The sequence below is a fragment of the Hypanus sabinus genome, chromosome 3, assembly GCF_030144855.1.
Source record: "Hypanus sabinus isolate sHypSab1 chromosome 3, sHypSab1.hap1, whole genome shotgun sequence".
Lineage (NCBI taxonomy): Eukaryota > Metazoa > Chordata > Chondrichthyes > Myliobatiformes > Dasyatidae > Hypanus > Hypanus sabinus.
The window spans coordinates 5,322,946-5,336,585 of NC_082708.1; the positions used below are offsets into that span (position 1 = coordinate 5,322,946).

General features: G+C 42.8%; 1 protein-coding gene across 2 annotated transcripts in view; it reads right to left on the reverse strand.

The window, feature by feature from the left end:
- numa1 (nuclear mitotic apparatus protein 1) overlaps positions 1-13,640 on the reverse strand; it is a 171,086-nt gene that overhangs the window by 56,985 nt on the left and 100,461 nt on the right. For both annotated transcript variants that reach the window (XM_059963590.1, XM_059963589.1), the window contains 3 exons: positions 10,380-10,497; positions 4,964-5,104; positions 534-656 (listed from right to left, as the gene is read on the reverse strand). In XM_059963590.1, coding sequence (XP_059819573.1) covers positions 534-656; positions 4,964-5,104; positions 10,380-10,497 — 382 coding nt within the window. The remainder of the gene's footprint in view (positions 1-533; positions 657-4,963; positions 5,105-10,379; positions 10,498-13,640) is intronic.

Consider the following 13,640-nt stretch of genomic DNA (forward strand, 5'->3'; position numbering starts at 1 on the left):
TCTCTCTTTTCCAATCCCTAGTGTAGTGCAGTTTGTTTCGCAGCCCTTCTCTTCTCCTCAGGTGCCCATTCTCCTTCCCTTTCCCCCACAAGCCACTCTCCTCTCCTATCAGATTCCTTCTTCTCAGTCCTTTACTTCTTATATCTATCGCCTCTCAGTTTTAAACTTCATTCTCTTCTCTCACTCACCCAACTACTCCCTCACCTGTCAGCTTCTACTCCTTTCCCTTGCACCATCTTCTTATTTTGGCTTCTTCCCCTTTTCTTTCCAGTCCTCCTCCATAGACGCTGCCTGACCTGCTGAGTTTTGTGTGTTGCTTTTGAAATGGAAGCCATTTTCCAGCTGACTATGGTCAGCCACTCACTATCTTCACAGACCAAACTAACCAGGCCCTCAAAACACAGTTCCTCCTACACTCCACGTGTTTCTCACAATATAACCGTGTTTAATGAGGAAAGTTCAAAAGAAAACTACTTCAAAAAATTCCAGAGAGCCAGTGGTTCCAAGTCCTCACATTTTTGAATGTGACCTACCTGAAGGACATCACCAATCACCTCTCCTTTCACTTCACTTGAACTCTCCCCAGCTGCTGCCAGCTTATCTTCCATCAACGATATTTTTCCTTCCAATATCTGTATCCTTTCTTCCATCAGTTTCTGACACACACACACACGGAGACAAAGAACAATATTTAGAAAGATGAATATTCACAAGTCTCTCCCCCTTCCTCCCTCTCTCACACACACACACCCCCACCCACCCACACGAGACACAAAGCAAACATGCCATCATCTAGAAGGTATCCTTCACATACTCTGGACAGGAGTTACCATCCCCACCTCAAGACACCATTATGACCACCACAATCAAATGAAATTTCAAGTCACTCCAGTCACACAGAACATACTTCTGTTTCAAACCAGCCTATCCAATGTGCACATAGCAAGGACCATAAAACACAGGAGCAGAATTTGGTTTCCCCTGCTCTGCCATTCCATTATGGCTGATTTATTATCCCTCTCCCTCCTTCACTCCATAACCTTTGACACCTTACTAAGCAAGAACCTATCAGTCTCTGCTTTAAATATATGACTTGTCCTCACAGCCATCATTGGCAATGAATTCGATACTCCGTCCTCTGACTTAAGAAATTCCCATCTCTGTCCTTGTATTCTGAGGCTGTGTGCTCTGATCCTAGACTCTCCCACTGAAGGAGACATTGTCTCCACATCCACCTATCTAGGCCTTTCAATATTGAATAGGTTTCGATAAGATCCCACCTTCATTCTTCTAAACTCCAGTGAGTAAAAGCCCAAAGCCATCAAAAGCTTCTCATACATTAACCCTCTCGTTGCCATGAACACTAAGTGAGGTAATAGGTTGGGTAATTCTTCTTGCTGTCAAACAGATCCTAGAGTTGTCCTTACAGCATCTGACTAGGTAAACTCAGACTTAACCTCTCATCTATTTGGGTTTGGGTGAAGGATGTGGGACAGTGTCAAATTCCATATTACACAAGGACACTGGGACCAAGAGCACTGTACAGAACTGACCAGTTCCTTCGTTGACATGTTTGAATGATGACAACGAATGGAGTCTCTCATCCACAAAGTTCAAATAATCCTGGCCTGAAAGTTTCCACTTGGCCACATCACCACAATGCCCAGCTCTCACAGAATCTATGGGAAGGTGTGAACAAGTGTTAACCAGCACCAGCTGACTCTAGTTAACTAGACAGTTGTACCCTTGGCCTCAACCTGTTCAGATGTAAATAATGAATCATTTCACTCTAGCAGTGTATGGCTAGTGTAACAGTATTACAGTGCCAACAACACAGGTTCAATTCCGCCTATAAGGAGTTTGTACATTCTACCCGTTGTGCTCCTGTTTCCTTCCAAATTCTGAAGATGTTCAAATGAGTAGGATAATACGTCACATGGGTGCAACTGGGCCGTGCTGTATTGATGCTCAATGAGCTGATAATTCTGTTCCAACGTCTTCTGGTATCTCTATATTAATAAATTGTGAGCCTCTTTATCCTAAAGGAAATACAAACCTTGTTCATGCTGCCTACTAAGATTAGCTTTATTTGGCACGTGAGCCAACAACTGTCAGCTGTTGAACTGGAGGGGATAATGTTATTCAGCTTCACACACCCCAACACTGAACTATTAACTGGGCCCCAAAGCCACAGATTTGCCTAGTGGGAATTGAGTGTCAGGGCAAGGACTGGGCCTCACCAGCCTATGGACTCACTTTCAAAGACTCTTCATCTCATCTTCTTGATATTAATTGGAATTACCTGATTTTCTGAATTAATTACTCATAAAATGTGATCAGATCTTCGTCTAAGTTTCAGTAATAGACAAACACAATCTGCTTAAAAGTAATAACACACAAACAATTGTACTTCTTATCAACACTGAGCACACCATTTAAATAATCACAGTCTAAGTTGAAAAAGTTGTGAACCTCTGGGGTAGTGCCTTCTACTAAAGCTATTTGGAGTTGGGTGTTCCAATCAGAGGTGAGATTGGAGGTGTGGGTTGTAGAGGTGCCCTGCCCTATAAAAAAGACACATGAAGTCAGGTTACTGACAGCACCTGCTCTTCTCAAGAAAGATCCATTTATGTGCACCATGCCTTGATCAAAACAGCTTTCAGAGGACCTCAGAAAAATTGTAGAGATGCATGAAGCTGAAAAAGGCTACAAAAACATTTCTAAAGACCTGAGTGCTCATCAGTCCACAGTAAGAGAAATTGTAGAAACTGGAGTAAACTCAGTACTGTTCTGCTCTCCCTAGGAGTGGGTGACCTGCAAAAATCACACCGAGAGCACAACGAGCAATGCTGAAGGAGGTGGTAAAGAACCCAAGGGAGAGAGCAGAAGAGTTCAAGAAATCTCTAGAATCAAAAGTCTCTGTTCATGTGTCTGCTATAAAAATGAACAGGAAAGGTGTTCATGGAAGAACACAAGGAGGAAAACACTGCTCTCCAACAAAAAAACATTGCTGCACATCTCAAGATTGCAAAAGACCACCTGGATGTTCCACAATGCTTCTGGGACAATGTTCTGTGGACAGGTGAGACAAAAGTTGAACTTTTTGGCAGAAATGCACACTGCTATGTTTGGGGAGAAAAAAGACACTGCACACCATCACCAAAACCTCAGCCCAACTGTGAAGCATGGTGGAAGGAGTATCATTGTTTGGGGCTGCTTTGCTGCCTCAGGACCTGGACAGCTTGCAATTATTGAGGGAACAATAAATTCAAAATTGTATTAAGACATTTTACAGGAGAATGTCAGGGTAGCAGTCCGTCATCTGAAGCTTAATAGAAGTTGGATAATGAAACAAGACAATGATCCAAAAGACAAGAGTAAATCAACAATAGACTGGTTTAAAAAGAAGAAAATTTGTGTTTTCGAATGGCCAAGTCAGAGTCTAGACCTGAACCCAATTGAGATGCTGTGACATGACCTGAAGTGGGCTGTTCATGCAAGGTATCCCAGAAATTGAAACAGTTTTGTATGGAGGAATGGTCTGAAGTTCCTCCTCGCCATTGTGCAAGTCTGATCAGTAGCTACAGGAAAAGTTTGGTGGAGGTTATTGCTGCTAAAGGAAGTTCTATCAGTTGTTAAATACAAGGATTTACATACTGGGGGCAGTCCACAAATGTTGCCATGCTTTCACATAACTCATTAATCCTAAGCCATGTGCCTTTGGAACATTGGAGGAATCCCATGCGGTCAAGTGGATAATGCACAAACCCCTTAGTGATGCCAGTGGGAATTGAACCCTGGTCGGTGATTGTTGGTACTGAGATGTGGTTATGCTAACCGCTACACTTCTGAGCCAGCATCGTGGTTTGCAATCTATGCCCCTGTATTATCGTCACAACAATGTTTTAGTCGGGAGACTGAGTTCAAGCGCGATGAGGTAATGTTACAGCTCTGTAAAACCCTGAGACCACACTTGGGAGTATTGTGTTCAGTTCTGGTCATCTCGTTACAGGAAGGATGTGGGAGCTTTAGAGAGGGTGCAGAGGAGATTTACCAAGATGCTGCCTGGATTAGAGGACTTTACTCTTTCGATGAAAGGTGACTTAGAGGTATACAAGATGATAAGAGGCACATATCATGTGGGCAGCCAGAGATTTTTTCCCAGGGTGGAAATGGATAATATGAAGGAGTATAATTTTAAGGTGGGGGGGGGGGGGGGGGGGGGAAGAAACGTCAGAGTTAAGTTTTTTTATACAGACAGGTGGGTGCATGGAAAGACCTGCCGGGGTGGTGGTAGAGGCAGATACATTAGGAACGTTTAACAGACTTTCACATGGGAACATGGATGGTAGGAAAATGGAGGGCTATGTGGAAGAGAGGAAGGGGTTAGACTGAGTAGACTGAAAGGTCAGCACAGCATCGTGGACCGAAGGACCTTTTCTGCACTGTATTGTTCTACGTTCTCTGACAGGTCCCCTGTTCTATTTATTTTTATTTAGAGATACAACACAGTAACAGGTCTTTTTGGTCCAATGAGCTTGCGCCACAGTTTACCCATATGACCAATTAACTGCAAGACTTTGGCATGGAGGAGGAAATCGGAGCACCTGGAGGAAACCCATGAGGTTATGAGAATGTATTAAATTCCTTACAGACAGTGGCAGAACTGAGCCCCTGGGTCATTGGTGCTGTAATGGTAGTATACTACTGTGCTCCAGCACGGGCTGACTGTAAGGAGTTACACACCATACTTTATCTGGCAGGTTGACAAGCAGAGCACTCTCCAGTTGCTCTCTCTCTCTCTCACACTCACACACACACACACCCCACGTACTTTATTCAAAAGGGCCAGGGGCAGATCACTCTGCAGTTGTTCTCGTTCATTCTTGTTATCTCTCTCTCTCTCCCCCACAAGCACACACACACACACACACACACACACACACACACACACACACCGTACTTTATCCGACAGGGCCACGAACAGATCACTCTCCAGTTGCTTCTGTTTTCCCTCCCAAATTGGCATGGCTGACTCGTGCTCATCTGCCAGCTCATTCAGGGCCTTCTGCGATTGTGTCAGCCGATTTCCCAAGTCACGAACCTACAGCAAAAGATGGAAACAGGATTGAAGATACTGGAGATGCAAGTGGTACAGTCAATGCCAGTGACGCTGGGTGCACAGGTCATAAGGTGAACAAATCATGACAAATAATTGACTCACTGAGTCTAAAGGTGATGTGTGCTGACAGTAAAGGTTACACAAACCAAACAGCCTGTCTTAGCCCAACATACTCTGTGCTTTCAAAGCAAAATATTCATTTTATTTTAGCGATCAGCTTTATTTGTCACACGTACATTGAAACATATTGAAATGTGTTATTTTTGCATCAATAGCCAACACAGGATTATACTGGGGGCAAGCTCTTGTGTGCTGCCACACATCCATCACCAACGTAGAATTCCCACAACCAACCCTAACCGTACATCATTGGACTGTGGGAGGAAATTGGAGCACCCATATAACCACGTGGTCACAGGGGCAACAAACTCCTTACAGACAGCGGTGCAAATGGCACGCCAACCGGAGATCGCTAGTTAAACGAATGATAGGCGGAGAGCGCTGGCGAAATGAATGCCAGTCAGAGATAATGAGTACTGTGAAGAGACTGCGCTAACTGCTACACTACCACGCCACCAAATGTTAATTGTAATGGAGATTAAAGCCCGGCTAATTGACAACATAATGGATTCACCATAACTGTGAACGATGAGCTAGTAGTAAATCTGATTATTTCAGTACTCAATCAATCTAATCTTCACAAAAGAAGTCTCTTCAACTGTTGAACCAATTAACTGAACAAATGCAGGGACTGTAATGAATGAGAAATGCTCCTTCTGAACAACAGCTCATTGTGTTTACCACTCACAGACAATGAAACATCATTCAAAGCCCAGAAACAGACTGACACGGATGTAGTTCATTAACTAACTGCTAATGAGCTTGTCTTTTTGTGATACAAGACCATAAGACACAAAGCAAAATTAGGCAATTTGGCCCATCGAGTCAACTCTGACATTCAACTCCATTCTCTGCCTTCTCCTCGTAACCTTTGGCAACCTGACTAATCATGAACCTATCAACATTCGCTTTAAGTATACCCAATGATATGACCTCCAAAGCAGTCTGTGGCAATTAATTCCACAGATTCACCACCCTCTGGCTAAAGAAATTCCTCCTCACCTCTGTTCTAGGTGGACATCCTCTATTCAAAGGCTGTGCCCTCTGCTCCTAGACTCCCCACTACAGGAAACATCCTTTCCATATACTCTCTATCTAGGCATTTCAATATTCAATGGTTTTCAATAAAATCAACACAGCATTCTTCTAAACTCCAGTGAGTACAGGCCCGGAGCCATTTAACACTCCTCACATATTAACCCTTTCGTACCTGGAATCATTCATGTGAACCTCCTCTGGACACACTCCTTAATATCGTCCCTTAAACACAAGGGTGATCATATACACACCACTCTCACCCAGATGAGGGCTTCTATCAACTGAGACACATGACCTGGGCAGCCTGGTAGCACAGCGGTTGGCGTGACAGTATTACAGCTCGGGTGTCGGAGCCCAGTACAGGCATCCTCTGCAAGAAGTTTGTACATTCTTCCCACGTGCATGCATTTCCTCTGGGTGCTCCCGTTCCCAAATAACTAAGGGGTTAGTAGGTTAATTGGTCATTGTAAATTATCCTGTGATTAGGTAGGTTTAAATACTGGTCAGTGTGACTTATGGGCTGGAAGGGCCTGTTCTGCACGATATTGCTAAATCATCTGATCATATCTATCAGGAACAGCGAGAACAACACAGAGCAGAAGATTTCAGATCTTAGAAGATGCAGACAAAAAGCCAAAACAGTCAATGGAGCAAACAGCCTGAATCAAACCACACTGGGTTCCTAAAAACATTACAATCTAAGTTTCAGGTACAACAGCATGAAAGAGCCACACCATCTGCCATCAGATTTTGGAAAGGTCCAAGAACACTACCTCTCTATTCCTCTTAGCCGTTAGTTAGTTAGCTATCTATTTATTTATTCTAACTTAAGAGTCAATTTTATGTTTTGCTCTGTACTACCACTAAACAATAAATTTCAGAGCCTACGTCAGTGATAATAGATCTGATTCGTGCATTGCGTTCAGTCATAGTCACAGATTCACTGAACACTACAGTGCAGAAACAGGTCCTTCAGCCCATCTGGTGTGTGCTGAACTGTAATTTTGCCCAGTACAATTATTCCACACCTGGACCACAGTCCCCACACCCCTCCCATACATATACTATCCAAATACCTTTTAAATTTTGCAATCAAACCTACATCCACCACTTAGGCTGGCAGCTCGTTCCACACGCACACTAGCCTCCAGTTGAAGGAGATCCCTTTCAAGCGCCCCTTAAATATTTCAACTTTCACCCTTAACCTATGACCTCTAGTTCTAGTCCAGGGCAAAATTTACGTGGACTATGGATAATATGGACACTTTTCATAAGTCAGATTTAGGTGTTGTCTCAGCATTTAAAATTTATATATTTTTAAGCATTTTAATTACGTTATAGAAAACATTAACTCCGCCACGAAGGGCCCAAATCCGGCTGTGAAAGGAGGGTCTGGCATGGGGCTAATAACCCTATCCTGTAAAAATTCAGAGCCACAGAAGCTCCAAAGACCTCATCCCCGGGAGAGGAAGGATCTTCACCTAGAAAAGATACATATTGGGCTACACCTGCACACTTGAAAGACTGCCCTGGGGCACAGGACTATGGTGAGCTGCTTTTGGCAGCCTAAGCCCAAATAGGGGTGATGGGTTTAAGAAGAAGAATAGAAAATATTAATAAAAAGATTAAAATATCAACTTAAACTTTTTCAGAGCTTTGGTTTTAAGCTTCCTAACCAATGGGACCTTATTTTAAAATACCTCAACACTGAAGTATATTTATTGCATTATAATCAACCTCCCAAATGTTAAATTATAATGCAATAGATATGCTTCAGCGGTGAAGTATTTAAAATAAGGTCCCATTGGTTAGGAAGCTTAAAACCAAACTCCAACACAATCAGTGCTGAGGGGTGTTGACTTACCAGGGTCCAGAGGCCAGAGGCAGCGACATCAGCCACTCGCAAAGGAAAAACTTTAAAACCCCCAGTGACATCACAAAACAGGAGGAAGCTGATTGGTTGGTTAAAGTCAAAGCCTTTGTTGGCTTTTTGTGGGTTAAATGAAGAAACCAAGAGAAGGGTTTCAAAATGAGGCAGTAATTTGTGGCTCTCCACAGATGCCACTGAATCAGAATCAGGTTTAATAAAACTGAACTACGTCATTAAATTTGCTGTTTGATGGCAGCAGTACAACATAATACATAAAAATAAAACAGAATTACAGTAAGTATATATAAAAAATTAAACAGGGAGTGCTAAAAGTGAGGAAGAAAAATATAATGAGGTAGTGTGAGTGGGTTGGTTGTCCATTCAGAAATCTGATGGTGGAGGGGAAGAAGTATTCCTAGGATTTTCACAGAACAGTCTCTAGCGTTCACAGGAAAAGCAAACAACATCCAGTGAACACAAAAATGCCTTGCTAATGAGAGAAGTCAGAGGACAACAGCCAGACTGGTTCAAAGTGACAGGAAGACGACAGTGACCCAAATTACCACAGTGGTGTGCAAAAGAGCATCTCTGAAAGCATAACATGTCAAACCTTGAAGCGGATGGGCTACAGCAGCAGACAACCACAAACATATACTCAGTGGCCACTGTACAGGGGGTAGACATAACAGTGGACACTGGGTGTACATGTGACAAATAAAGCTAATTTTTACCTTTATCTGTTTTAGGGAAGCTGACATGTGTTCAAGCAGATACCTTGCACCTTAGGGTTAGATTCATTCCCTGACAGGTGTGGGGTAGATCAAGATTCAAGATTCAAAATGATTTAATGTCATTTCCAGTACACAATTGTAAAGGAGAACTAAATATATCTTACTCTGGATCCCATGCAGCACAAACAAAAAAATCACAATAAAGAACACAATAATTTAAAAAATCAACATAAATAGGTAATATAGATTCTAAATAGGAGTAAGGTCAATCTTGATGATATGAGGAAGCATCTGGCAAGTGTGGACTGGGACAAGTATGCTTGTTAAGTGGGAGGTCTTCAAAAGTGAAATTCTGAGCGTACAGAATTTGAATGTTCCTGTCAGAATAAAAGGCAAGGATATCAGGTTTAAGGAACCTTGATTTTTGAGGGATACTGGCTAGGAAAGAGAAGAAGCTGCATAACAGGCAGGAACAATTAAGGTACGAGGAGTAGAGAAAAAACAAGAGAACACTTAAAGAAAGAAATCAGGACTAAAAGAAGGCACGAGGTTGTTCTGACAAACAAGGTGAAGGAGAATCCTGAGGGCTTCTATAAATATATTAAGAGCAAAAGGATAGCCTGGGACAAAATTGGTCCTTTGGAAGATCAGAGTGGTAATCAATACATGAAGCCAAAAGAAATGTGGTAGATCTTAAACGGATTTTTTTTGCATTTGTATTTACTAGGGAGATGGACAGAGTCTGTAAGTTTGAGGCAATGCAGAAGCCAGGTCATAGACCCTGTACAGATTACAGAGGAGGAGGTGTTTGACCTTGAGGCAAATTAGGGTGGATAAATTCCAGGCAGGCCTTTTCCACAGAGATTAGGTGAGACTACAACTAGAGGTCATAGGTTACATGTAAAAGGTGGATACTCAAGGGCAACTTCTTCACTTAGAGATGGTGTGGGTCTAGAACGAGCTGCAGTGGAAAAGGAGGATGTAGGCTTGATTACAGTGTTTAAGAGAAGTTTGGATTAGTCCAAACTGGTGAGATCTGATGAAGGGTCTCAGCCCAAAGCATCAATTCTTTGTTCCTCACCACAGATGCTGCCTGACCTGCTGAGTTCCTCCAGCACTTTGTGTGTATTGCTTTGGATGGACAGGGTCCAAGCATGGGACTAGACAGAAAACCAATCAGGTGAGTAGCAGACTTCATGGGCTGAATGACCTTAATTCTACTCCTACATTTTCTGACACTGTCACAAAAGGTCTGTTTCGGAGCTGTTGTGCTTTAATGACCCTATAAATAGTTGTTGAAGCAGGCACATTAGCAGCAATTAAAAGCCATTTGGATAAGATGTGTACAGGAGATGTTTAGATACCCAATCACAACATGATACCGAGGTTGGGAAGTGTGTGATATGTTTCATTTTCACCCCAAATGCAGCATGTAATGTGGTGGGTAGCTTCGGCCCTGCAAGGGTCAGTTGCAGTACAAAGTGTTACGGAAGATTACCTTGTATGAGAGGTTTCCATTTTCCTCCTCGAGTTTATCAATCTTTCGCTCCATCTGACTTTTCTCGGTCTTCATATCCTGACTCTGCTTCTGGGTATCACGCAGCCTGTTCAATAAACTGAGGAGAGCAAGTAATAAATACACGACTTCGAGAGAAAAACTGCACAGTTAAACTAGAAACGGGAAAATATATTCCTCCAAATAACATCACAGATAGCTGCCAGAAGCTTTTCTTCCCCTGCTCCTACAATCAAAAGTTTATTCCCTGAGGGACAAAGATAGGATAAATGCAAAAAAGCTTTTTCCACTGAGGTTGGGTGAGACTAGATAGGTTATGGGTGAAAGGGGAGATATTCAAGTGGAATAACTGTAGGATGACACTGAGTCCTCCCTATCTAATCATCAGTTTAACAGTGCCCTTAAATAGTGGTCTAATGCCTTCCTTATCACAGCTGCAAAATGGCAGATGGAATTTAATATGAAGTGCTGCACTTTGGGGGGATCAACTAGTGTAGGACTTACACAGTGAATGGTAGGCCACTGAGGAGTCCAGTAGAACACAGGGATCTAGGAATACAGACCCATAATTCTTTTAAAGTAGCATCAGAGGTAGATAGGGTTGCAAAGAGAGCATTTGGTACATTAGTCTTCATAAGTCAAAGTATTGAGTACAGAGTTTGTCATGTCATGTTGAAGTTGTATCAGATGTTGTTGAGGTCTAATTTGGAGCATTACCTACAGGAAAGACGTCAGTAAGATCGAAAGAGTGCAGAGAAAATTTACAAGGGTTTTGCCAAGACTCAAGGACCTGGCTTATGATGAAAGACTGAATATTCCTGGAGAATAAAGAGGACTTTATTCCCTAGAGTGCAAGAGAATGAGAGGAGATTTGATAGAGATTTATGTAATTATGAAGGTAGATAGGGTAAATGCAAGCAGACATTTTCCACTAAGGGCGAGTGAGACTAGAACTAGAGGTAATCGGTTAAGGTTGAAAGATAAAACATTTAAGGTGAACATGAGGGGAAGCTTTCTCACTCAGAGGGTAGTGAGAGTTTGGAATGAAATGCTAGCGGAAATACTGGATGCAGATTTGATTTCAACATTTAGACCGTAAGATGTAGCAGAATCAGGCCATTTGGCCCATCGAGTCTGCTCCACTGTTTCATCATGGCTGAATCGATTTCCCTCTCAGCCTCAATCTCATGCCTTCTCCCTGTATACCTTCATGCCCTGATCAATCAAGAAACTATCAACCTCTGCCTTAAATATACAGAAAGACTTGGCCTCCACAGCCTCCTGTGGCAAAGAATTCCATAGATTCACCACTCTTTGGCTGAAGGATTTCCTCCTCATATCCATTCTGAGGCCGTGTCCTCTGGTCTTAGACTCTTTCACCATAGAAAACATCCTCTCTATCAAGACCTTTCACCATTCGATAGGTTTCAAGGAGGCCACCTCTCATTCGTCTGAATTCCAGTGAATACACCCAGAGCCATCAAACACAATAAATTTAGACAGGCACATGGGACCACAGAGAACAACTGTTTGGCACAGCCTACATGGGTCAAAAGACCTGTTTCTGATCCCACGCATTATGGTCTTAAAAGATGCACTCTTGACCTCACTATCTTACACATGACCTTGGACCTTATTGTCTGCCTGCACCGCAGTTTCTCTATAACTCTTTATTCTGCATTGTGATTGTTTTCCCTTATACTACCTCAGCACGCTGTGCAATGAAACAATCTGTGTGGATGGCATACAAAACAAAGTTTTTCACTGGACTTTGGTACCTGTGGCAATGACAAACAATTTGATAAAAATTTGCCAAATGAGGAGAATATACAAATCAAGAACTAAAAATGATGGGAGCACTCAGTAGTCAAGCCTCATTTGTGGAAAAAGGAACACAGGTACTGCTTCATTTTGAAAACTTCGATTTTGATTTTCCAGAAAAATGTGGTGGAATGATTCCAAAAGAAGATATAAACATCAACAAAATCTGGAAAAAGATGGGACTTCACTCCAAAAATAGAGACCTTAAGACATGGGAGCTGAATTAGGCCATTCAGTTCATTGAGTCTGGTCCGCCATTCCATCATGATTTATCATCCCCCTTGACCCCATTCTCCTGTGTCTTGCTGTAATTATGTGAAGAACAAAAGGATGACAGGAGTGAAGGTGGGACCGATTAGAGATAAAAGTGGGAAGATGTACCTGGAGGCTGTGGAAGTGAGTGAGGTCCTCAATGAATACTTCTCTTCGGTATTCACCACTGAGAGGGAACTTGATGACGATGAGGACAATATGAGTGAGGTTGATGTTCTGGAGCATGTTGATATCAAGGGAGAAGAGGTGTTGGGAGTTGTTAAAATACATTAGGACGGATAAGTCCCTGGGGCCTGACGGAATATTCCCCAGGCTGCTCCATGAGGCAAGGGAAGAGATCGCTGAACCTCTGGCTAGGATCTTTATGTCCTCGTTGTCCACGGGAATGGTACCAGAGGATTGGAGGGAGGCAAATGTTGTCCCCTTGTTCAAAAAAAGTGTAGGGATAGTCCAGGTAATTACAGACCAGTGAGCCTTACATCTGTGGTGGGAAAGCTGTTGGAAAAGATTCTTAGAGATAGGATCTATGGGCATTTAGAGAATCACGGTCTGATCAGGGACAGTCAGCATGACTTTGTGAAGGGCAGATTGTGTCTAACAAGCCTGATAAGAGTTCTTTGAGGAGGTGACCAGGCATATAGATTAAGGTAGTGCAGTGGATGTGAACTACATGGATTTTTAGTAAGGCATTTGACAAGGTTCCACATGGTAGGCTTATTCAGAAAGTCAGAAGGCATGGGATCCAGGGAAGTTTGGCCAGGTGGATTCAGAATTGGCTTGCCTGCAGAAGGCAGAGGGTCGTGGTGGAGGGAGTACATTCAGATTGGAGGGTTGTGACTAGTGGTGTCCCACAAGTATCAGTTCTGGAACCTCTACTTTTTGTGATTTTTATTAACAACTTGGATGTGGGGGTAAAAGGGTGGGTTGGCAAGTTTGCAGATGGCACAAAGGTTGGTGGTGTTGTAGATAGTGTAGAGGATTGTCAAAGATTGCAGAGAGACATTGATAGGATGCAGAAGTGGGCTAAGAAGTGGCAGATGGAGTTCAACCCAGAGAAGTGTGAGGTGGTACACTTTGGAAGGACAAACTCCAAGGCAGAGTACAAAGTAAATGGCAGAATACTTGGTAGTGTGGAGGAGCAGAGGGATC